Source organism: Vidua chalybeata, chromosome 26 (genome assembly GCF_026979565.1).
Source record: "Vidua chalybeata isolate OUT-0048 chromosome 26, bVidCha1 merged haplotype, whole genome shotgun sequence".
NCBI lineage: Eukaryota > Metazoa > Chordata > Aves > Passeriformes > Viduidae > Vidua > Vidua chalybeata.
Window position 1 is genome coordinate 70,792 of NC_071555.1, and position 23,684 is coordinate 94,475.

Here is a 23,684-nt window from a genome sequence, read left to right on the forward strand (position 1 = left end):
TGGGCAGCAGGAGAAAGTGCCCAGGGAAGGTCCCTGTGCTGGGCTGGAGAAAACCCTGCAGCACCAGCAGCAAGTGGGGCAAGGGACTCTTGCCAACATCCTGTCCCCCTCCTTCTGTCCCAGTCAGCCCCGCGGGGCTGCAGCCCTTGCTTTCTGCCTGTGCTGGGGCATAAGGTTGTTTGTGGCTCCAAAAGGAGGTCACGGGGTGGCTTTGCTCCTTGCCCAGGGCCGCAGCACAGTGGGGAGGAGTGGGGACAGTGTCTGAGCCAAGCGTGCAAACGGATTAGGGGTTTCCAAATGCAGATAATCCGCTTGGGATGTGGACACTTGCGTGACGGGTGCAGGGCGGCCCCATGGGGATGGGCAGCCACCTGCCAGGGCAGCCCTGGACCAGGGGCAGTCCAGAGCAGGCGCTCATGTAGGGTCCCACAGGTACCTGGGGTGTCTGAGCTGTGCAATATTAACAGGTCCTTGGGAATAAGGCAGCAGACAGGGATTAGAGAGGCCACAGCTTATCCCAGGGCCAAGCAACTGAATGAGCAGGGCTGCAGTGAGGGATGGGAGGCAGAGACCCCTGGGACTCAGTTGCCACCTGTCCAAGGACCTGTCTGAGGCTCGCCTCTGCCCTCCCAGGTGCTGGGTAGGATCTTCCCACAGCAACACATGTGGAGCTGCAGAGCACATGCCACTGCTGCCCAAGCCAAGAGCCATCCCAATCCCTGCTTCCAGTACTCAGAACACAACAGTCAAATAAATATTGCATCACACTCAGATAAATACACAGCAGAGAAGAACCAAGCAGTGGTGGCTTCTACTGCCACACGTGGCAGAGGTCAGACCCAGAGCTCCAGCACAGTGTGATCTCCAAAAACACCACCTCCTGCCTGTTTCCCTACAGGTGTCCCATCCTGGCTCAGAATGCAGCATCTGGCTGTGGTGGCACCAGCACCAAGGGCTCTGCTCACCCCGACATGGGGTGAAGGGCCCTGGCCCTGGTGCAGCCGCTGGACTGGGCTGACCTGTGGCTGCACGTTTGTGGCAGGAGTGGCTGGGACTGAGCGGTTACTGTGGCAACTGAGCTCTGCAAGGGAGAGCAGGGACGCAGGGAGAGGACAGGGATGCGTGGGGATGTGCAGAGATGTCGGGATGCACCAGCGTGGGGTGGGGGCCAAGGGTCAAGTGCTCTGCGTGTGCTCCTGATGCCCCCAGCCAGCCCCGGCACTGGGGTGGGCATGAAGTGATTGTGCCCTTGGTCCCAGCTGGGCTGTGGGTGCTGCAGGGCCCCCCGTGCCCCCTCAGGTGCAGAGATACTCACTGAGCTGATGGGGGGTTCTGGTGCCCTCTGCAGACCCAGTCGGGCTCTCGCTGTCCTGTCTTGGCTGTTTCAGTAGCAGAAACTGGATGTTCTTTCCTAGCTGGAGGAACTATGGAGGAAACAATGAGTCTTTGCCCAAGCAATGGCACTGCTTGGCTGCTGAGGCCAAATGTTTGCTGGGTTGTTCCCAGCCATATCCGAGTGGCTGGAAGCAGAGGTTTCCTGTGGAAATTCCCCCTTGGACAAAATGTCATTTCCAGTTTTTGCTGGAACAGATCATCCCCTCCCGCTGGCACTAGGCACCATCAGGCTGAGCCTGTGCCAGTGACAAGCATCTCTGGTGCCCCCCCTTTGCCCTGCCCATGGCTCCAAGTCGTGTGCTGTCCATGGGTGGCCGGGTTCTGGCAGGGTCTGTGCTGCTGCCCTGTCCCCTCGGCTGCTGGCCCCACTCTTCACAGGCTGCCTCTTGCACCAGCAGCAGGGCTGGAACCCCGCAGGGCCCATCCTCACTGGTTCTCCAGTGGGACCTTTGTGGGAAAATGTGAATCTGTGACTAATGTGGGGATTCATCTGTTTCACATTAGCTGGGCTGGATTATCACAACGGGGTTTTGTTTTGAGACCTGGGAGTGTGAGGGATGCAAAGCAGGGATGGGATGGGGCTGGGCTCCCCCATGAGATGTCCTGCTGCTTCCCAGGAAGCAGGAGGGGATGGAGCAGAGGCGAGGCGGTGTTCTTGCCCGCAGGTGACATGGTTGGGTGTTTGTGCTTTGCCCAAGCCCAGCACTCCGCACATCCCGGGAGCAGCAGGGAGGATTGCAGAGGAGCCTTGCATGCAGGATGTGCCCGGAGGGCAGTAGCCAAAAGCGTCAGGACCTCTCCAAAGCCGCCTAAATAAATGTTTCCACTCCTGAGAAATAATTAAGACCCTTGAGATGCCACTTAGGGAGGAAGGCTGTTCCGCCTGCACTCGTTGCACTCCTGCTCCAAACACAGAGGCAATTTTCTCGGAAATCCATTACGAAGCTCCAGACTCCCTCTGTCCCCGGAATGCGCAGCGTCATTCGGCATCCTGCTGAGCTCATGCGAGGTGGCCTTGCGTCCGGCTGCAGCTCAGCCTGGATAATGCTCACCTTCCCAGAGGCTTCCCGAGACTTTCTGAGGCCCAAAGAGAGCCAGGGCAGGGCTAAGATTGCTTTGGGGCATCGGTGGGATGGAGCTGGGGCAGTTCCAGGGCAGATCCAGGGGCAGCCTCTCCATTGGTCACTGCTTCAGTCACTGTTCCTCTGTTCTTTTCCTCTGGAAAGGAAGAATTTCTCCTGGTAACATCCCCACCAGCCAGCTTGGAGTTTTCCTTGGGACCTGGTGAAAACAAATTGTAATTGTGATTGGATTGGATTTTATTGGATTCCATTTGCCCTTTCAGCATGGAGCACTCTCCACTTTCTCTCCCAACACTAATTTATTTTTCCTTTTTTCCCCCTTTGTAGCAGAAGGGGAGGGAGAAAGGAGGGAAGTGAGAGGGAAAAGAGGGTGTTTTGCCTACATCTTCCAGCTCTCCCAAGCACATGTAGCTGTGCAGGTCTGGCACAGGGAGCGCTGTGTCCCTGGGATCCTCCAGATACCCCGGGATCTGTGGTGCCCAGACAGAGCCCCAGCAGCCACAGACATTGTGTGTGACCTTGTTTCTCTGGCCTGAGCAGCCAGTGCCCGCCTGGCTGACTGCACCAATGGGTTATGTGGGCCAGGGATTGTGAAAGCCGCATGTCCGCGTGATGCAACTCACCAGAGCAAGAGCGTCCCAGCCAAGCAGGGTGGGCAGGCACCAGGGCCCTGTGCTGCATTCTCCATTCCTTTTCTTCTGTTTCATTGCATACAGACAGTGTGGGAGCTGCTGGCTTCACCTTGGGTGCCTGTCCCCACTTGCCAGGGTCCTAGCTCACCTCTCTGTGAGGTCTGGAGTGCCCCAGGAGCACTGGGAACTGCAGCCAGGGCTCTGCTGGCAGTGGCTCAGCAGCGATGTGTCAGCCTTTGTGCGTGAGATTCTCCCAAGAGGGTGAGCACAGGCAGCAAAATATTTAGTGGGAGCTGAGGGCTGTTCGGGCTGGAGTCACTCATTCAGTCATTCACCAAGGCTGCTTCAGGCACGAAGTGGGGCTGGCAGTTGGAAAGCACCGTTTTGTGGCTGTTGTTTGCATGGAGCAGGTGCTGGGCTGGTGCCTGCCCAGCCCACAGGTATTTATCTCTTGGAAGCGTGGAGCTGGACGAGGCAGTGAGGAGTCTGAGCTGGAGCCAGAGGACTTTAGTTCAAGAGCAATAGATAAAAGGAGTAGAGAGGTGGGAACTTGGGGCTGTGCTCTGACACAGTGGCCAAGTGATTTGCAATTGCTGGTGCACCAGCTGTCTGAGAGCGATCCTGTTCCAGCACTGGCACAAGGAGAGACGAGCCCCTCCTTCCTGGATTCCCACCGGGGAAGGGTCACCTGTGCTTCTACCAGCCCGGAGCAGGAGAGGGACCTGTTTGCTGAATTTCCCTCCAGAGTTTTTTCAGGCCACAGAGGATGAGCTGGTAGCGAAAGTGAAAGCCCAGGAGATCCCATGCGGTGGGTGCAAGCGCTGGGGCAGAACGAGCACACCCAGTATTGCTTCCTGCCAGCACCTCTGCCCATCACCGCACAGCAGCCGCACCCCGGGTTGCCCATCACCTGGGCACCCCACTGCCCTGGGGTGACAGTGCTGCCAGGAGGAGTCTGCTGTGGGTGCCAGCTGTGCAAGAGCTCCTCAGGATGGTTTTCTTACGGCTGCTGTCAACTTTCCCTGTTTGAGCAACTGCAGAGGAGCTGGCAGTGCCTTGGGTCTCCTCACAGCTTGCAGGGGACGTGGCAGCTTGGAAGAAGGGGATGCAGCGTCTTGTCCCAGCAGGTGCTGGAGGCTGTGGCAGCACTGGGGATCTTGGCCTTGCACGTAGCTGCAAAGTGTCAGCCCAGGCCTGTGGTGGGAATGAGCACCACGCAGCCAGGGCTGCTTCACACAGAGGGCCCAGCACAAGGCAGCCCTGCAGCCACGTCTGTGGCCACCTGGTACTGATTTGGTCATTCCTACTCCCAGAACCAAGGCCTGGTGCTGCTTTGGGCTTCCCCGGTACTTACTGCTAAATTCTGGTGCTGGTTTCTGTCCTACCACAGCTGCTGGTGTTGAAGCCTCAAGCTGTTTTGAATTCTAGTGCCTGTGCCACTACTCACTTATGACACCCTGTGCCATTACCTCTTGCTGGTGCTGGTACTGGTGGCATTAACCTCTGCTGGTGTCCGGTACCTGTCACCCAGTGCCACTGCCTGATGCCATTATCCCGTGCCCGGTACCAGCACTGTTACCCGGTGCCTGGTGTCCGATGGCCAGTGCCGTTACTCAGTGCCATTACCTGGTGCTGTTGCCCAGTGACTGGTACCGCTCCGTTACCCGGTGCCGTTCCCGGTGTCGGCAGGGGCAGGCGGGGGCGGAGCCGTGGGGGGGCGGGGCCGCGCGGGGCGGACCGGGGCGCGGCGGGGGCAGAGCGGCGGCGGAGCTGAGCGCCGAGAGCCGCGGGAGCAGCGGAGCCGCAGCCGCCGCTGCGGCCGCAGGTGGGCGCGGGCGGGAGCGCGGAGCCATCATAGCCACCGGGGCCGGACCGGACCGGACCGAGCGGGCCTGGACCCCGTCCGCCTTCCTGACCGCAGGGCCGGGCGGGGTGCGGCGGGGCCGGGGCCGGGGCCCGGGCTCGGGCTCGGGCTCGGGGCGTTCCAGTCCGGTCCGGTCCGGTCCGGTCCGCGCTGTGGGTGTTTCGTAACCCCGGGCAGGCGCAGTTGGGCCGGGCGCGGGGCTCGGCGGGGGCCCGGCTGGGCCCGCGGTCTCTTGGGCGGGCGGAGGCGACAGTGGGGCCGCTCCGAGGGGGCAGCGGGTACGTCCCGGGCCCGTCCTGGTGCCGCGGCGCATCCCGGGGCGGGGGCGCTCCTCGCCCGGCGGAGCGGGGCCGGTTTTCGCACGCGGGCCCCGCCGGAGCGGCGGCCGCGGAGGGCGGCTCCGAGTCCCGGTCCCGGGCCGAGGGGAGGATCCGGGACAACGCGAGGCGTCCCGTGCGGTGCCGGGGGCGTCCCGCCGCAGGCAGCACACCGAACCGCGCTGGCGGGAGTGCGAGCCCGGTTGCTGTCGGTGGCGCACGCGGCTCGGCGCCGCGGGGCGGGTGGGATCGTTCCAAGGCGGGAGCGGCGACACCACGGGGACCGCAGCGCCCAGTGGCCTTTCACCCAACTCGGGCGCGGCCGGTGACTGGGAGCCCGCGGGAGCCGCGGCCACCTGTCCAGCGGGTTACGGAGCTGTCAGGGCTCCGTGCCCGGCCAGCCCCGGGCTCGTGCCAGGCCGGCCCCGGGCAGCTCCTGCCGAGCGGCTCCGTGCCTCCAATGCTCAGCTCGTACCGGCGCTGCTGAGCGCGCCCTGAGCTGCGCTGGCACCGCCGATGGGCCGGGGCTATTGGCTCGTTCAGTTCTCCGTGCGCCCTGCTGGGCACCCCGTGGCACCGGGCCGGTGACCAGCAGCAGTTTGGTGACAGTGCCTGGGGTGCGTTGCGGAGGGGAGACAGGGCTGGGCTCAGGGTAGCTCCGAGTGATTTACCCACAGCAGGGGCATGGCACACGATGTCCCTGTGGTGCAGGGCCCTTGGTTGGAGCAGGACATTCCTGGTTGAGGGCTGGCTCACTGAGCTGGCTGCCTGCGGCCAGCCCGGGTCCCTGCAGTGCTCGTGCCTGTGCCCAGAGCAGTGTGAGCCCCAGCAGTGGCATGCGAGGGGGCACTTAGTGCAGGCATAATGAGGTGCTCTGCAGAGCCTGACCACTGCCATGGACATCAGGATTCAGCCCTCCACGGTGGGAGCTCTGCCCTCCAGGTCTTGACTCTGGCCCAGGTCCTTGAGCTTCTGAAGCCATCAGGATTGTAGCCTGACCTGGTGTGGTTCCAAGGAGCTGGATGTGAAGATGGAGACTGTCTCCCTGGGTTTTATAACTGTTCCAGGGGAGCAGCTCATCCTTGGGGCTGGAGAGGGCTGTGCTGTGCCCTGCTGTGCTGTGGGTGCAGCATGAGCAGGAGGAGGAGCTCTGGTGAGGGCTGAGAGGTGCCAACAGCCTGTGTGCAGAGACATGGGAGAGCTGGGCTGGGAGCAGGGTGTGATGGGTGACTGTCACCCACTCTGTGTTTTGTGACACTTTGACAGTGCCCTGCTTTGGGGGTGTTGGGTCCCTACAGTTGTCACTAGAGCCACTTCACCGGGTCTGCTGCATCTGCCTTGTGCCAAGGCCAGTGCTCTGGGGCGGGATTAGGGATGCTCTCACCATACAGGGAGCTGCAGTTGGGGATGCTTAGCACAGGGCACACAGAGCCTCTGGAGGGACCTTCCCCTCTCGCAGCGGGGGAAGTGCTGACTCCAAAGTGACTGTGAAGGCTTTGCCATGGGGTTTCCCAGCTCTCTCTCGAGTGATAGCAAAACTCAGATACCCTGCTTGCAAAAAATCCCTGCTCCCTGCACTCTGCGACATCGTGGGTGGCGAGTGGCGACTGCTTTGGGCCGAGTACAGTGAAGCAGCCCCATCAGCTGGGAAATTACTTTCTAGTTTGCAAGGAATGACTGTAAGCTGGGCCGCACCCGACAGGCTTCACAGCAGCCCTGGGGAGCCAGTGGGAGCCCAGGCCCAGTGGGATGGCAGGTGGGGTGAATGGGACCTCCCTGCCATCAGCATCCCCTGGGTACCTGTGCTCCCTGCCATCAGCATCCCTCTGCCTGCCTGGCAGTGGTCACTCCCAGTGTCCCACACACTGTGAGTGCTGCCCTTGAAGCAGCCACTGCAGGGAAGCCAGGGCATGGCTAGGGTTAAGGTTAGGGTAAGAGTCCCCACCTTGCCAGGACGGGTCAGGACTCAGCCATGCAGGCAGCTCCAGCCTGGGAGGCTGTGCTGGCTCCGGGGCTCCGGCACGCTCCGGGAGAAGTAGCCTCGACAGCTGTAATGTTTCTGTGGCATGCCTTTCCTTTCATGGGGTGTCTATTTTGCAACCCCCAAGTGTTTTGACCCCGGGAGGAAGGGGGCGGGGGTGTTTACCCTGGCAGCACATGGCTGGTGCAGGGATCCAAGTGGTGCTGGGCATGCCTGAATTTCACATGCAGCAACAGTTCTAGCAACATCTGCTGGCTGATAAAAGGTAGGCTGCTGCATGCCGCTGCTCCCGCCGCGTTGGGAAACGTCAAGGGGGAGGGAGGCACACTGTGAACACGGCTTCCTGGCCGATAGGGCTGAGCTGGCTTGCTGATAAAGCAGAATCCACCCATCTGGCTGCACCAGAGGGGCCAGGAGCACGGGCTGCTCGCAGGAGCTTCATGCCCAGTGCTTCCCTGAGTGCTGGGTCCTGCTTCCCACTGTATCAGGAATGATGTGCCGCCAAGCTGGGACAGCCACAGGAGCATAGCTGAACCACAGCACAATCACAGCCCATTCCCGGTTCACACAGTCACTGGTGAGTTTTGCAATCCCCCCTTTCAGTGTAACTTTGTGTTATGAGCTGGTTTATAGCACAGCTCTGCTGGGGAGGGAACTGGGGAAAAGGCTGGTGCTGGAGAGCACTGCCTCAAAGAGCCAGAGCAGCAACCCAGCCCTGCCTGCCACGTGCTGGGTGCCCATTCTGTCTGGCCTCTCATCCCTATCACTCAGTGGCCCTGCAAAGCCTTTAGCAGAGGAAGAGGCTGCTCTTGCTGGCAGTTCTGAGTCCCTGCACCAGCAGCAACTGCTGTAAAATTATCTTTGTCCTCTCTGGTGTGAATACCCGACCCTGGTGCTGTTGAGCTGTGGGCCCAGGGGTGCAGCTTCTCTGGCCCTGCTTATGGTGGTGTGGTGAGGCTTACGGTGCAGCTCAGGGGTAGGGGCTCTGCTGCTGCTTCAGGGGCTGGAAAGCCCATCCCAGGGCCAGGAAAGCCAAAACCCACCTGGACATATTTGTGTGTGAATGGATGCACGCTGTGCTTCGCCCCCTCTCTCGATTTGACTGAGAATTTTGTTGCACAAACCACTGGTGTTTTGGTTGTTTTATTCTCTGACTAGTCCCCCTCCTGCCAGCACCCCTGGATGTCTGTGCATCCCCTCTTCCAAAGGCAGGGCTTTTCTCCTCTCCATCCTGCTCCGCTGGCTTGGTGCAAGAGCATCTCTGTGTGCAGAGCTGCTGCAGCTGCTGGGGATGAACTCTGGCAGTGGGGGGATGCAGGAGCTGCCCTGGTGTCCCTCTGGCTCTCCCTGCTCACCACACATCCAAAAAGCCTGTGCCGTGCCAGCTGGGCTGGCCCTGCAGGACAGCCGTGCCAAGGGTGAGGAGGCTCCTGCACCACGTCCCCAGCCCCAAGGAGAGCTGGAGCATGGCATCGATCTGAGGGGATGGATGCAGCCAGAGCAGTGCCGGTGGTGCCTGTGCTGCCCACATCTTCCCCAGCCCACCCGGGTCCTGCCCAGCAAATCCAGTCTGGCTGTGGGTGGATTAGTGCCATTGTGTGTGCTCACTGGAGCATGGGCAGAGAAAATGAAATTGTGTCTCCAGACCCCAATCGGGACTAATTCAATGCTGAAATGAGCTTAATCCTCCGGTCCTTCGCCCGGCCTGTCCCTCCTGGGCTGGAGCAGGTCTGAGCAGGGATTAGCACCGAGCCAGGGGCTGTGATGGATTTGGCCTCGGTGTAGGAGGCTGCTACAGAACCTGAGGGACCCCAGGGCTGTGCCCTCAGCGTGGCATTACAGGGACTTGGGGTTCGTCCTTATTAGTGTGAAGGGAAAATCCCTTCCTTGAGTGTCTTGGCACGGGGCAGCTGCACATCCCTGCTCGGGCAAGGCCAGAGTCTGGGATGCTGCAAGTGGCTTTGTGCCTGCCCTGGGATTCCCCCACCTAGCCAGGGGAAGCTCCAAAACAGTGAGTTGGCAATTCCCTGCTGTGCCAGCCTCAAAGCTAGTTAATTCAGCTGCTTGGCCCCAGGGAGCCAGGAGTAATTAAAGCTCTGCCCAGCCTCTCTAATCCTGTCTGGGGGTTTATGATGGGGGCAGCACCAGTGCTGGCAGGGACTGGGCTCCCCACGGTGCATGTCCTGCAGGAGCCACACTGGACTTGTGCCCATTGGGCTGGTTGGGCCCTGGGCTCTGCTGATGTGTCTGTACCATGTGTCCTGCCCACCAGTGCTGGTCCTGCTACATGCTCAGTGTCTGAAGGAATCCCACTGGTGCCCGGGCAGTGCCTGTATCTGGCTGTGCCTGCCCCAGGGTGGCTCTTGGTGCACTGAGGTTTTCTCGAGGTTCCAGCTGCTGGATTCAAGGGATTTTGCTGGGTATTTTGGTGGTTTTGGTTTGACGCGGGTTTCTGGGCCTCTCTGATTGGAAGAAATCTGAAGTGAGGAGGAAAACCTTTCCCAAGGGTGGCAAGTACTGGCAGGCAGAGAGCCTGGCCAGTGGTGTGAGATGAGCTGTCGGCAGCCCCCAGCACTGATGCCCCTGGAATCAGTCTCCAGCTGGGGCATCTCTGCCTGTGTGGGGCTGGTGTCCCCTCTGGGTAGCATCAGGTCATGCATGTGGTTTCCTTGTTCCTGTAACAGTGTGAATTCTCTGCTTTTGGCTCCCAGAGTTGCTGGGACACCTGGACAGTCCTGGTGCTACCACTTCCACCTCTGCCTACCTACTCTGCTGCTGTGGGGCCTGTCGCCTCTGCTCTTGAGGGGCACGTTGGATTACCAGAGCCAGCCATGCGTCTTCCATGAGTATCATGGTACCTGGCCCCAGATGTTTCCAGTGTGGGCTGAGTGGTTCAGCTGCCTCCTCCCTGATGCCACCAGGGCGAAGCCATCAGTTGCTGCCACTTTCTGTGGGAGACAAACAAACCCCATCAAAGCATGGAGCTTCTAGAAGGAGCTCGTTCCCGTGCCGGTGGGCGCTGCCACCTCCCAGCCAGAGCTGGAAACCACAGGCTGGTGTAAAACATGCGAGCAGCCCTTGGCTCTCTGTGCCAGCTCTACAGTGTGTCGGTGCCACAGCTCTGAGGAGCAGGGCTGGGGGCTGCTCACCATCACCCGGGTGCTCCTGCTGCAGGCTCTGCTCCAGGGCCGTGCGCTGGGGGCTGTGAGCGAAGCTGGGGGGTGCAGGTGAGCGGGTCCCGTCTCCCCGCATGCCGAACTCCTGCATGACTCCCTGGGGTCCCATCCCTGGCCCTCAGCCAGCCACGGGGGCTCAGTGCCACTGCCCTGCTGAGGACAGAGGCTGTGCCTGCTCTGGCTCGGGGCGGTGTGAGGGGCAGAGTGTGCCGGCCCCGCTGCCCGGCGGGCGCCCCGCGGGCAGCGTGGCAGAGGTGGCTGCAGCAGTCGGGGGCAGGCTGTCCCGCGCAGGCACCTGACATTTTGGAAGGAAATAGCTGCTCTCTGCTCCTTCCTGTAGTGCGCAGCCAGCGAAACGGCCGCCCGGGAGCCCGGCCGTGCCCGCCCCGAGCCGTAGCCGGGCTGTCCTGGGGCCGGACGCCAGAGCGGGGCCTGAGCGCGGTGAGTGCGGCTGCAGGACGGGGCACTCCACACCCGGCTCCAGCGGGGCCCTGGGGTGAGCTGGTGCGGACAGCCCTTCGCTGTGCCGAGCGGCCGCTCCCGGCTGTCGCCTCCACCGTGCCCGGGGCCCATCTGGGGGCCGGATCTTGCCCTGGAGGGGTCTTGCTTGGGGCCGCCCACCTTGGAGGGCTGCAGGACAGCTTCCCGCCGGGCCTGCCGGGGGCAGCGGCAGCGCTGGCTGGGGCAACACCGGAGCCCCTCGGCGGCACCACCGTAGGGTGCAGGGTCCGGCTCTGTGGCCACAAGCGGGGCCGGCTCTGACCTGGAAGCGATCGCGGGTTCCCGGAGGTGCCGAGAAACCACGTGTCCGTGTTTACTGCGGCGGGAGGCGCAGCGGCCGCCGGAGCCCAGCGCCGCGCCCCTGCGCCGGCAAGACACCGCTCCGGAAACCCCCGGGCTGCCGGAGCACCGGGCAAAGGGCAGTGCGGGAGCCGCCGCGGCGGAGGGACCGCGTGGGTCGAGGGAGTGGGGCGGGGGGTTACAGCCAGAGCCCGGCGGTCCCCCCCAGGCCTTTGCCTAGCCCTTGGCCCCTGCCTGGCCCTTCACGGCATGGGTCTGGGCAAGAGGCTGCTGTCGGGGGCTGTGCCAGCAGCAAGGCAGGGGTGTCCTGCTCACGAGGAGGTCTTCGGGCTGGCTCTGTGCGGGGAGCGTCCCGCGGCAGATTGCAGCGAGCATCCCGTGCAGGGCATGCTCCGGTGCCGGGGTAGCTGCTGCCTGTGCTTGGATGACACATGGGAAGCTGCTACTGCCGTCCTCATCCTGTGAGGCATTTCCCTCCTTTTGTCTGCCCACGGATGTGCTCTGGCTCTCCTGCAGTTTGGGACTTGCTGGTGCCTACTGCCACTGTGCCTTCGACCCTTCCTCAGTGTGATCACGTCAGTCCCTTGGTTGCCCCAAGCCCCAGCAGAGCTGCCACCTTTCCCATCTTCCCCTCTCCTCTCTGGCTGAGTGCCCTTTTTGAGTGGGTTTCTCCTGTTTTGCATTGGGTTTGGCAGTGCTTCCCCATCAGCAGTGGGCAGTGAGACCTTAAGAGGCAGAAATGATGTCTGCTGGCATCTCCCTCTCTCTGTTCGGTCCCTGTGTTGCTGGGGTCCCTCTCCACAGCTCTGGGGTCTGTCCTCAGCAGTGGTCCTACCCCGGGAAGCAGCTGCCTGTGCCCCTTCACAGGCAGCGTGTCTCTGGTGAGCGCGTTGCTGTGGCTTGTCGAGTGCTGCTGGTTAACCGAGCTGCAGTGACGGGTGGGTTCTAGCTCGCTGCCAGCAAGTAAATGCAAAGTAGCCTAAACCACGACAATTATCTGCCTCTTGCAGTTGTTGGAGTGCGCATGGGGCCGGTGGCTGCTGTGCATGGCTGACCCGTGGCAGTGCTTGAGGCTGCAGTGGCCCTGCTGGGGCTGGCCGGCTGGAGGCGGCACTGGGGTGGGTGAATGTCCCTGGACATGAGGGTGGATCCGTCCCTAGGTTCCCATCTCTCGGGCAGCTGGTGGTGCCACCGAGGAGTGTGATGCTGGAAAGTGATGTTAGCCATGGTCCAGGCCAGGGCAGTGGCTGCCAGCAGCAGCCAGGTGCAGGAGGCAGGGCTGCCTGGAAAAGCTCGCAGTGGCAGCTCCAGCTGTACGGTGGGACCATGCTGCTGCAGCTTATGCTGAAACAGAGTTGCTGCCCCAGCCGTGCTAAATCTCAGGGCCAAAAGTCTGCCCATGGCAGGTGACACTGGTTGCTTGTGCTGCGGTGGTCAGGGTACCCTGCAGCCCATGGGGAGGTTTGGTTTGTCCACAGGTGGGACACAGAGACAAAAATGAGACAAATTTCCCCGAGGAGAAATTGCATGTCCAGCTGCATTGACAATGTCTGTGGAGGTTGTGCTCAAGCCTGGTGCAAATGGTGTTTTGGGGCACACACCAGGTGAGCTCTGCCACCGTCAGCCACTGCACAGCCCCTTGTAGAGGCAGATATGATGCTGGTGCTCCTGTTCCCAGGCTGGCACTGGCCAAATGTGGTACCTGCCAGCTCACCACAGAGCAGCCAGAGACTTGTTGCTTAACAACATGCTAGAGTGGAGTAGGAAGTGTTTTGTCACTGTGAGATGGGAAGAGATCACCATTTTATCAACAGGCGGGGCAGTGTCTGTTTGCTCTGTGTCCATGCAGATGTCCCCACAGTACTGGGGACTTCGGTCACTTTGTGGTGCAGTGGCACTGGCATGGCTGTTCTTGGCTCTGCCCCTTATCAAGCGTCCGCAATTTCCAACAGCAGCATGTCCTGCTGTCGGCCATCCCACCTTCCCTTTCCTCCTTGCTGACGTTCTTCTGCCTCCCCAGGCCCCTCCTTGCCAGCAGCATTTCCAGCTTGGTGATTTCTGTGAATGTGGAAATGTTCCTCCCTTTTTACAGGGGAAAAATTCATTTTTAGCCAGCTCTTGGTTATTGTTCCTCTTCCTGTTCAGGGGCGGGTTTGCACAGCTCGGGGGCTCTGGCTGTGGCTGCTCCACTCGGACCTGCTGCCACTGTCCCCCAGCATGTCCCCCTGACTGTTCTTTTGGGGCCCCGTGGGCCGCTGGGTATTTCTGAGGCTGAACAAAATGCTTCAGGGAGAGGGGGAAGCACAGCCCTCACTGGCTCAGCCCCTCTGCTTGTCACCAGCCAGTGCAGTGATCGGGTTCTGGCCTGGTCACCTGGCCTGCCTGGCCCCTCTGTGTGGTGCCAAATCCCAGGTGGTTAGGGTGTGAGTGTATCTAAATGCTGTTTACTGTACTGCTGCCTCCTCACTCAGGGGGGGACCTTGAGCCCCCCAGACCCTCCTCTGTCACTCACCATTATATCACCCTCACACAGTCAGCTGCAGGTTGTTTCTCCAGCCCCCTCTAAGCACAGGTGACCCAGGGGGCACAATGATTTTAGTAGAGGTGCTGTTGCCACCATCTCATCCCTGCCTACCCCTGGGGGAGCCAAGGCTGTGTAGTGGGTGGAATCCCTGCATGGAGCCAGAATCACCCCAAAACTGCTTTGGGAAGGTCCATCATCTCCACCAGGACGTGGGGCACACAGTGGCCCTGGCACTGGGGACTTGTCAGGGACTGCGGTGCAACGTGGGCTCTTGGGGCTGGGGCTGCTCCTGCCTGCTGGCACTGCCAGGGTGTGGGCAGGAGCAGGGTGAATGCGGGGGGGGGGGCTCTGCTCTGCGTCACCCTGGATTTCTGGCCAGCCCTTCCTCCCCCTGGCTTGTTTCCTCATTTGCGTGGCCAGTGATGGCTGCGATCCCGTGGTGCCGTGAGGGGAAATGAGAACCATGTGGGGAAGCCACGCACAGGCACATCCCTGGCCCTGGGCACCCCCAGGGCTGTTCCTAGAAAAGAGGGGGTGATGCAGAGCCAGGGTCCTCTGCCCCAGCGTGCCCTTTCTTTCAGCAGCTGGAGACAGCGCTGGCAGCACCAGGGACTCCGGACACTCCTGCAGAGGGTGTGGGGACAGCCGGGGCCAGACCCCTTGCAGCACAGTGCCTGCCTGCGTCCCGCTGGTGCCCTGACAGTGCGTCTCCCGCAGGTGCTGAACCATGGCGGTGTGGATCCAGGCCCAGCAGCTCCAGGGCGAAGCCCTGCGGCAGATGCAGGCGCTCTATGGGCAGCACTTCCCCATCGAGGTGCGGCACTACCTGTCTCAGTGGATCGAGAGCCAGGCATGGTAGGTCAGGTTGTCCTCTTCCCAGGGGCCACCCTAGGGTACAGGTGGGTGCTCCCTGCTGCCAGGCTGCCCTGACACCACTCTGCTCCGCACGCAGGGACTCCATCGACCTTGACAACCCCCAGGAGAATGTGAAGGCGACACAGCTTCTGGAGGGGCTGATCCAGGAGCTGCAGAAGAAGGCAGACCACCAAGTGGGTGAGGATGGCTTCCTGCTGAAGATCAAGCTGGGGCACTACGCTACGCAGCTGCAGGCGAGTGGGGGACTGTGGGCAGGGGTGCAAGGCCAGGGGGGTCCCTGCCCTGTGCCTGGCTCAGGCCGTGCTCTCCCCACAGAACACGTATGACCGATGCCCCATGGAGCTGGTGCGCTGCATCCGGCACATCCTCTACCACGAGCAGCGGCTGGTGCGGGAGGCGAACAATGTGAGTGCGGGCTGGGAGGGGTGAGGAGAGGGTTCTGCAGGGGTGGGGGGATGCTCAGGGGCTCTTGACTCCATCATGATGGGAGCAGCGCTGAGGCAGGGAATGGGGAGCATCCCCTCACTGTGCTGAGCGCACCCTGTGCCCCGTGCAGAGCCCTTCCCCATCTGGCTCCCTGGTGGACGCCATGTCCCAGAAGCACCTGCAGATCAACCAGACCTTCGAGGAGCTGCGGCTCATCACTCAGGACTCAGAGAATGAGCTCAAAAAGCTGCAGCAGACACAGGAATACTTCATCATCCAGTACCAGGAGAACATGCGACTCCAAGGTGGGTGGGGGCCCGAGGGGCATGGGGCTGGGGTGCTGGCAGGACCTAACACCATGCCCTGTCCCCAGCCCAGTTCTCCCAGCTCTCCCAGCTGGGCCCCCAGGAGCGCATGTCGCGGGAGACGACGCTGCAGCAGAAGAAGGCATCGCTGGAGGCCTGGCTGCACCGTGAGGCCCAGACACTACAGCAGTACCGCGTCGTGAGTGATGCCGCCTGGTTCCCCGTGATGCTGTCCCCATGATGCCCTGTGACACTATCCCTGCGCCCCTGATGTTGTCCCACCTCACAGGACCTGGCTGAGAAGCACCAGAAGACGCTGCAGCTGCTGCGCAAGCAGCAAACAACCATCCTGGATGATGAGCTGATCCAGTGGAAGCGTCGGCAGCAGCTGGCAGGGAATGGGGGCCCACCTGAAGGCACCTTGGATGTGCTGCAGACCTGGTGAGTGCCTGGTTGGGTGGGATAGGATGGGGTGCTGAGCCCAGTGGGTGCTGAGCCCTGCTCCCCCCAGGTGTGAGAAGCTGGCAGAGATCATCTGGCAGAACCGGCAGCAGATCCGCCGTGCCGAGCACCTGTGCCAGCAGCTGCCAATCCCAGGCCCAGTGGAGGAGATGCTGTCAGAGCTGAACGGAACCATCACAGACATCATCTCTGCCCTGGTCACCAGGTACAAGTTGTGCCCAGCTGGGTGGGGGCCCAGGTTGGCCCTGCCCCCTTCCCAGCCCCCCTGATCCCCCTGTTCCCCCCCAGCACCTTCATCATCGAGAAGCAGCCCCCCCAGGTGCTGAAGACACAGACCAAGTTTGCAGCCACTGTGCGGCTCCTGGTGGGGGGGAAGCTGAATGTGCACATGAACCCCCCTCAAGTGAAGGCCACCATCATCAGCGAGCAGCAAGCCAAGGCCCTGCTGAAGAATGAGAGCACCCGCAAGTAATGCCAGGGGCTGGGGGTGTGTGGCTGGGGCTGCCAAGGCAATGGGAGCAGGGTGTGGGGCGGGGGGAAGGGCTGCACTTCGCACAGCTCCCAGTCCTGGTGTGCCCTGACTCCGTGTGCATTCCTGTGGCAGCGAGAGCAGCGGGGAGATCCTCAACAACTGCTGTGTGATGGAGTATCACCAGGCCACCGGCACACTCAGCGCCCACTTCCGCAACATGGTGAGTGCCCCTGGCTCCCTGTGCTGTCCCCTTGTGTCCCTCTGTGTTCACCCCGCTGTCCCCATCTATTCCTCCACGCTCACCCCTTGTGTCCCTGCAGTCCCTGAAGCGGATCAAGCGCTCGGATCGCCGCGGTGCAGAGTCAGTGACAGAGGAGAAATTCACCATCCTCTTCGAGTCACAGTTCAGTGTCGGTGGGAATGAGCTGGTCTTCCAGGTGAAGGTAAAGCTGCTATATCCCTTCTGCAGGCCCTAGGCAAGCCATGGGCACTATGCCCACAGGAGTGGGGCTGGGCTGGGGCCACATGGGTGCCCATGGGTGATGCTCCCTTGGTGCCCCACAGCCCATTCTGGTCTCCTTCCTCTCGGCAGACGCTGTCCCTGCCTGTGGTGGTGATTGTGCATGGGAGCCAGGACAACAATGCCACGGCCACCGTGCTTTGGGACAACGCCTTTGCTGAGCCTGTGAGTGCCAGTGCCGTGGGGGCAGGGCAGGCCCTATCTGCCTGGTGTGGGAGTAGGGCTCAGCCTCCCAGTGGGACATGCCTGGAAGCATCAGGCAGAGCTGGTGCTGACCACGCTCTCTGCCCCCAGGGCCGCGTGCCCTTCGCTGTGCCCGACAAGGTGCAGTGGCCACAGCTCTGCGAGGCACTCAACATGAAGTTCAAGGCAGAAGTGCAGAGCAGCCGCGGGCTGACCAAGGAGAACCTGGTGTTCCTGGCACAAAAGCTCTTCAACAGCACCAGCTCCCACCTGGAGGACTACAGCAGCACCACAGTGTCCTGGTCCCAGTTCAACCGGGTAAGTGGCCTGGACTCTGTCCAGAGGCCCCCCAGTGGGGTTGGATGGGGTGTACCCACCTGGGGGTCCCTGAGTTGCTGCTGCTGCACCCAATGTCTGTGCCGTGTCACAGAGGCTCAGAGGCTGGTGACAGGAGTGCTCATTATCTGAGGATTTCAACAGGAAAACCTGCCTGGGAGGAATTACACCTTCTGGCAGTGGTTTGACGGGGTCATGGAGGTGCTGAAGAAGCATTTGAAGCCGCACTGGAATGATGGGTAAGAGCCGCCCTGTCCTGTGCTGCCTGGCCCGAGCCCCAAGCCCTGACGCCCTACTCTGCCTAGGGCCATCCTGGGCTTTGTCAACAAGCAGCAGGCGCACGACCTGCTCATCAACAAGCCCGACGGGACCTTCCTCCTGCGCTTCAGCGACTCGGAGATCGGTGGCATCACCATAGCCTGGAAGTTCGACTCCTGTGAGTGTTTGCCAGGCACTGGCATCCCTGGACCGAGTGGCCCCAGCCAGGCCACCTCATGCCCTTGGTAGTGGCACTGCCACGGCAGGCACACTGGAGTTATCCTCAGGAAAGAGGCGAGCACCAGAGCCCCCAGAATGCCGTGGCTGTCCCATGGGGAGCGGTGCTGCCCTCGCTCACTGCAGCTGTGGCTGTGTCAGACCCGAATTGTGGCAGCAGCGGGGAGGAGGGACCAGGCTGAACCCTCCAACCCAGCCCTGGGGAATGATGTGGACTGTACAAAATCCAGTTACTCGGTGGTGCTCCCCAGTGCAGGGGTTGTATCCTGACCCCATGCAGGAGTCTGTTGCTGTTCACAAGAGCATCCTTTGGAGGGCCACATGACTGAGAAGCACCACAGAGCCCCATGGAGCCCCATGGTTGGGGAGCCAGCACCCCATGTGTCAGGATGAGGCCAGACCTGCCTTGGCTTCGCTGTACCTCCTACTTTATCCCATTTTCTGGTGACTTATGCTTTATCCTCAGCTGTTGCTGGGGGAGGGATGCAGTGTGGGACCTGCTGTTTGCTGCTTGATGTGACCTCGCAGCCCATGTGCAGAGCACAGCCAGGAGCTGCTGCAAACTCTGGGAGTCACCATGATCCTCACACTTGTCTTGCAGCTGAGAGGATGTTCTGGAACCTGATGCCTTTCACCACCAGGGACTTCTCCATCCGCTCCTTGGCTGACCGCCTCGGGGATCTCAGTTACCTCATCTACGTGTTCCCCGACCGGCCCAAGGACGAGGTGTTCTCCAAGTACTACACGCCGGTTCTCTGTGAGTCCACGCCAGGTAGCGCTGTCCCTTCATCCCACGTGTGTCCCCTCTTTTGTGCATCCAGCTGGGTGGAGCTGGTGTTCTCAGCAACCCCCACCCCGGGGCCACACTGGCCCCACAGGGGTTCTGCATCTGGCCACGTTTGAGCCCCCAGCACTGCCCGGGGTCGTGGCATGTGCTGGAGCTTGGGCCCTCAGTGCTGCTTCCTTCTCTCTAGCTAAAGCTGTGGATGGATATGTGAAGCCACAGATCAAGCAAGTGGTGCCAGAGTAAGTGTGACCCCGAAGGGAGGTCCTGGGCAGTGGTTGCCATGGGTTCCCAGCATTGAATTGGCTGGATTGGGTGGCTCAGGTCCACCACAGATGGCCACACTGGCGCTGAGCCTTGTGAGACATCTTGGTGACTTCACCCCCAGGGCACGCAGTGCTCATGAGACCCATCCCCACAGGTTTGTCAATGCATCAGGAGATTCTGCCCCTGGAGGGGCCACCTACATGGACCAGGCACCGTCACCTGCTGTCTGCTCCCAGCCTCATTACAACATGTACACCCAGAAGTGAGTATTGCACCCCTATCCCTATACTGCTGCAGCTGGTCCTCCCCTCACCGCCTGCCTCCCACAGCCCCGACCCTGTGCTGGACCCCGAGGGTGATTTTGACCTGGAAGACACGATGGATGTGGCAAGGCACGTTGAGGAGCTGCTGCGGCGCCCTGTGGACAGTCAGTGGATCCCCCACGCCCAGTCGTGACAGGCAGGCGCCTTGCCCCTGGCCCTGGCGCTGCGGGGACTGTGCTGTGTTTGTGTCTCTGTGCCAGGGGACAGCGGGTGGGCCCTGCCCCCAGGATTTGCTCTGTGCTGCCCCAAAACACAGGCTGGCGTCCAGCTCTTTAGTGTTTATGCCCTTGTATAAACAGCAGCGGATTTGTCGCATGGTTTTCTTGTATGTTCCTTTTAAGAGGCCCAGCTTCGGCTTTCCGCTTCTGCCAGCACTGGCCCTGCAGCCCCTCATTCCCCCGTGGGGCTGCTGGGGCGGGGGCCGCCAGCCCGGCCTCAGGTTCGCTTTCGCAGTCGTCACTAAGAATGTACATGTCGCCTTCTTGTTCTCCCCTGCAGCTCTGTTCCCAGGGGTGCGTGAGGGCAGAGGGCAGAGGAGGGGTTCTGCCAGGGCTCCCCTAGCCTGTGCTGGTGCTCTGCTCCACAGTGGCAGGGTCCCTGCACCTCATCTTCTCCTCTGCCCCCAAGGATGCAGGAGCCCCCCCTGGCTCCCGGCCTCGGTGTCCCCTCAGGAGCCGGTGCAGCATGAGGGTGGCAGGGTGCGAGGGCACCCAGAGAGGGCAGTCGGGTGGGCAGGGGATTTGGGGAAGCGGAGCCCTCTGCCCGCTGCTTCTCCCCTCGCCTGGGTGGGAAACTCGGGTCCTGGCCATGTTATTTTTCTATCACAGAGTAAATAAAGCACGGAATATTTTTGTAACACAAAAGCTCTGAGTGCCACGTGTGTCTTGGGACAGAGGTGGGTCCCTCTGAAGAGCTCCTCATCTCGGGTGCACCAGATGAATGCTGGGGCTGGGCCCGGTGTTCGGGGTTCCTATCCCCGAGGGCAGGGTGGTCCGACCTCCGTTAGCACAAACTGAGCGGATCCGGGCGGCTCTGTCCGGGCGGGAGGGCTGCTCTGAGGTGCAGGGACTGGGCTGGGGCTGGGGCCGTTTTTTCGGGCAAAAAGCAAGGTAAACCGGATCAATTGCCCTGTTTTTCCAACGAAGGAGCTTGCTTTTGATGGAGGGGTAGAGGGCGCTGGTACTCGGGGTTCAATTGCGGTTGAATTCCCCGCCGAGCGGGGGGCCCGGCGTGTGCTGTATAAAGATGAAAATGAAAATATAAGTGAAGCGGGGAGGGGGGCGGCGCCGGGCGCGATAAATCTCCGTCATTTCTGCCGGAGGCGGAATAGCCGGGTGGGCGAGGGGTGTCGGGCCGGATCCCTGCCCTGGGGCGGTGTCCGCATTCCGCGATGCTGCCGGCGGTGGCGGTGGTGGTGGCGGTGGTGGTGGCGGTGGTGGTGGCCGTGGCCGTCCCCGCCCTACGGCACCGCCTAGTCCGTTCCGCGCTGCGCCGCGCCGGGGGCCGGTACCGGCGGCGGCTGGAGGCTCTGGGCAGCGACGTGCGGCTGAGCCAGGAGCGGCGGCTGCGGCGCCTGCTGGGCACCGGCACCGGGACGGCCGGCGGTGAGCGCGGGGCTGCGGGAAGGGGGGCGGGAAGGGGTCGGTCCCATGGTTGCCATGGCTCTCAGCTTGTGACTCTCCCGGCAGGCTCGGAGGAGTTCCAGGAGCGGCATCCCCTGGGGCAGCCTTGTCGGGACGAAGCGCCGGGGTTTCCGGTTCCTCCGCTGCGGCTTTGGGCTCTGCTCCCCGGCTGCTGGGACACCGACCCCCGGCTGCAGGTACGGGGAGCGGCGGGCGGGGTGGGCGCGGATCCCCGCAGGCTCTGCCCTCCTGACCCGACCCTCCCCCGCAGGGGTCCCTGCTCTACCTGGATGCCCTCGGCGCCGCCTTTCCACGGGCATTGGTCCGCCGGGGCACGGCCGTGCTGCACTGGAGCCCCGGCTGTCCCCGCGCCCCGGCGGGGTGGCCGCTGCCCACCCTGTACTGCACCCCAGCCGCAGCGGCCGTCCTGCCCTCGCGGGCCGCTGCGCTGCGGGTGCAGCTGCTCTTTGCCCTGCGGCAGCGTGCGCTGCGTGTGCTGGAGGCCGGGCTGGCAGCCGAGCTGCACGACGCGCTGGTGGCCCTGCGCACTGAATGGCCCCGGCTGGCCCAGGAGCTGGAGCTGGGCAGGCTGAGCCCCCAGCCCGGGCTGCCCGAGGGGGTGCGGGACCAGCTGCAGGCACTGCTGACCCCCGGTGCTGCCCGGGCAGCCGAGCTCCGTGCTGAGTGCGCCCGCGGCTTCGAGGGCATCGTGTTGCGTCTGTGGCCCCAGCTGGAGGTGGTGGTGGTGAGGACGATGCATGGCACGGAGTGGCTCTACTGCAACTCCCTCCGCCAGGCGGACTGCCGGGGGCTGCCCTTCTACTACCCCTTCTACCAGGCAGCAGGAGGTGAGTGTCCTCCACACTGGCATGTCCCCATGGTCTGGCCTGGGTGCCCACAGGGAACTGCTGCCATATGGCAGCACAGATCTCCCTGCCCCAGCAGATGCTGGTGCATCTCTGTGCTGCATTCCCTTCCTGTGACCTGAAAACAGCTCAGTCCTGGCACCAGCAAAATTCTGCCCCTTGGAGAGGGGTGGGGCTTTCTGTGGGCAAGGATGGGGGGGGTCTGGGGAGCTCACATGGGCACTTGCTGCCTCTGCCCAGCCCTGCTTGGTGTAAACCTGTGGCCAGCGGAGCCAGTGCCCCGATTCCTGCTGTGCCCTGACTGGGCTTTCTGCGAGTTCCTGCCCTGCCTGGCCAGCAAGGAAACCGGGACGGTGCTGCTGGATGAGCTCTGGGAGGGCCGTGAGTACGGGCTGGTTGTGACAGCCCAGCCAGGAGAATACAGGTGCCTCCTCGCTGCTGTGTAGTCCTGGGCGGCTGCCTGCCCCAGCCCCATGCACCCATCTCCCCCTCACACTCTCCCTGCCCGTGCAGGTGCCGTACTGGGGAGGTGCTGAAGGTGACCGGCTTCCACAAGCAATGTCCCCTGGTGGAACCTGTGTACAGGTGGGGACACCCCAATGCCTGTCCCTCACCTTAGGGAGCTGGGCCCATTTACAGGCAGGGTCTTAACAGGAGGATGCCAGTGACCCACCCTGTGTCCCTGCACCGCAGGGAGAGCCAGACGCTGAGTGTGCGAGGTGAGAGCATCCCTGAGGAGCAGTTCTGCCAGAGCCTGTGCCACACCCTGAGGATGTGGCCGGGTGCTCGCCTGATTGACTACGTCTGTGTGGAGAGCAGCCTGCTGGGTGAGTTCCCCTGAGCTGTCCAAGTCCCCCTAAAAGTGTAGCTGGCACTGCATGGGGGTCTGCAGCTGCAGCACAGGAAGCTGGCAGCTTTAACATACTCACGGTGCTGCTCCAGGTGACTCTTCAGGGCCCTGTGCCCCCCACTACGAGGTGTTCATGGAGCTGCAGGGCCTGCGGGACCTGTCAGAGGGGCAGCGCTACAAGGTGAGCAGAACATGGGCTCTGCTCTGGGTCTGTGTGGGGTGGCTGAAGGACGCTGGTATGGCAGTGTGGGACCAGCACAGGCAGCTGCCCTCTCTTTGCAGCTGGACCAGTGTCTCCAGGAGGATTTCCCCATCTACAAATCCTTCCGCTTCAAGGGCAGCATTGGGCCCCTGCGCCTGCACCTGGTGAGGCCCAGGACCTTCACCCGGCTGCGGGAAGCACTGGGCTCCCCCATGCCCATGCCCCGGGTCCTGCGTGAAGAGCAGCTGCTGCGGCTCATCCAGGGATCAGTCATCTCCTAGGGCAGCCTAGGGGCCCAACAGCCCTTCCACCCCGGGGTTCACTTGGCATGCACCCTCTGAGGAGGGGCCGTGTCCCTGGGGTGGGAGGGTGTGGGGGCAAGGGTGCCCAGCCCAGAGGGTTTGGCTGAGTGGAGCAAATGGAGACAGTGAGCTTGACCGTGACCCGTGGCAGCAGCAGGCACCCGTGGGCACCACTCAGTGCTGCTGTGGAGATGGAGCAGGAGCTTGGGAGCTTCACGGGGCAGTGGGATCCTGCAGCTCCAGGTCCCACTCACTCAGTGCCTTGGCAGCACCTGCAGCCACAGTGGGATGGGTGCCTATGCTTTTCCCATTGTGCACCACAGCCCGTGGCTGATGCAGAGGGCTCAGTGGAAACCTGCAGGAGCAGGAGGAGCAGAAGAGCCGTGGCTCATCACTGAGCACTGGGTCCCTGTGGCATTTTGTCCCCTCGCAGGGACACTGCGGGCGGGGCTCAGGTGGCTGGTGGTGGTGGGTGTCACAGAGCAGCTCCAGCTGGGCTTCAGTGCATGTTCCACTGGTTTAAGAATAAGCTCCGGTGAGGGCTGCTTTTAATGTTTTAAAAACCAAATACAAAATAAAGGAGGATTATCTTTTAAAAATAAATAAAGGACTGCACTCCAG

The 23,684-nt window shown here is 62.1% G+C and overlaps 2 protein-coding genes and 1 long non-coding RNA gene across 4 annotated transcripts; 2 read left to right on the forward strand and 1 right to left on the reverse strand.

Annotated features, from left to right (window-relative positions):
- Positions 1–119: 119 nt before the first annotated feature.
- Positions 120–4,844, reverse strand: LOC128800394 (uncharacterized). Its single transcript, XR_008434965.1, has 2 exons — positions 3,101–4,844; positions 120–2,676 (listed from the first exon to the last, which is right to left on the reverse strand). It is a non-coding gene; the product is annotated as an uncharacterized LOC128800394 (long non-coding RNA).
- Positions 4,845–4,847: 3 nt separating this feature from the next.
- LOC128800392 (signal transducer and activator of transcription 5B) lies at positions 4,848–20,084 on the forward strand. Of its 2 annotated transcripts, none has more exons than XM_053965508.1 (19): positions 4,848–4,934; positions 14,490–14,627; positions 14,725–14,881; positions 14,964–15,053; positions 15,205–15,379; positions 15,448–15,578; positions 15,669–15,820; positions 15,891–16,046; positions 16,130–16,309; positions 16,446–16,533; positions 16,634–16,756; positions 16,906–16,998; positions 17,128–17,334; positions 17,497–17,591; positions 17,658–17,788; positions 18,449–18,619; positions 18,822–18,873; positions 19,053–19,160; positions 19,228–20,084. In XM_053965508.1, the coding sequence occupies exons 2-19, from the start codon at positions 14,500–14,502 to the stop codon at positions 19,352–19,354; spliced, it is 2,364 nt and encodes a 787-aa protein (XP_053821483.1). In that variant the 5' UTR covers positions 4,848–4,934; positions 14,490–14,499; the 3' UTR covers positions 19,355–20,084. The 2 variants fall into 2 exon arrangements, with proteins under 2 accessions (XP_053821483.1, XP_053821484.1); XM_053965509.1 differs by having other exon boundaries at positions 18,449–18,604.
- Positions 20,085–20,611: 527 nt separating this feature from the next.
- On the forward strand, positions 20,612–23,684 carry GHDC (GH3 domain containing). Its single transcript, XM_053965164.1, has 8 exons — positions 20,612–20,825; positions 20,910–21,040; positions 21,115–21,691; positions 21,950–22,133; positions 22,223–22,294; positions 22,403–22,536; positions 22,652–22,740; positions 22,842–23,684. Exons 1-8 carry the CDS (start codon positions 20,612–20,614, stop codon positions 23,040–23,042), a joined length of 1,602 nt encoding a protein of 533 aa, XP_053821139.1. The 3' UTR covers positions 23,043–23,684.

Coding starts and splice junctions, on each gene's coding strand:
- LOC128800392 (XM_053965508.1), top strand. CDS start 14,500: ATGGCGGTGTGGATCCAGGCCCAGCAGCTCCAGGGCGAAGCCCTGCGG. Junction 15,380..15,447: donor GGAGAACATGCGACTCCAAG/GTGGGTGGGGGC, acceptor CCCTGTCCCCAG/CCCAGTTCTCCCAGCTCTCC. Junction 17,789..18,448: donor AGCCTGGAAGTTCGACTCCT/GTGAGTGTTTGC, acceptor CTTGTCTTGCAG/CTGAGAGGATGTTCTGGAAC.
- GHDC (XM_053965164.1), top strand. CDS start 20,612: ATGCTGCCGGCGGTGGCGGTGGTGGTGGCGGTGGTGGTGGCGGTGGTG. Junction 20,826..20,909: donor CGGCACCGGGACGGCCGGCG/GTGAGCGCGGGG, acceptor CTCTCCCGGCAG/GCTCGGAGGAGTTCCAGGAG. Junction 22,134..22,222: donor GCCCAGCCAGGAGAATACAG/GTGCCTCCTCGC, acceptor CTGCCCGTGCAG/GTGCCGTACTGGGGAGGTGC.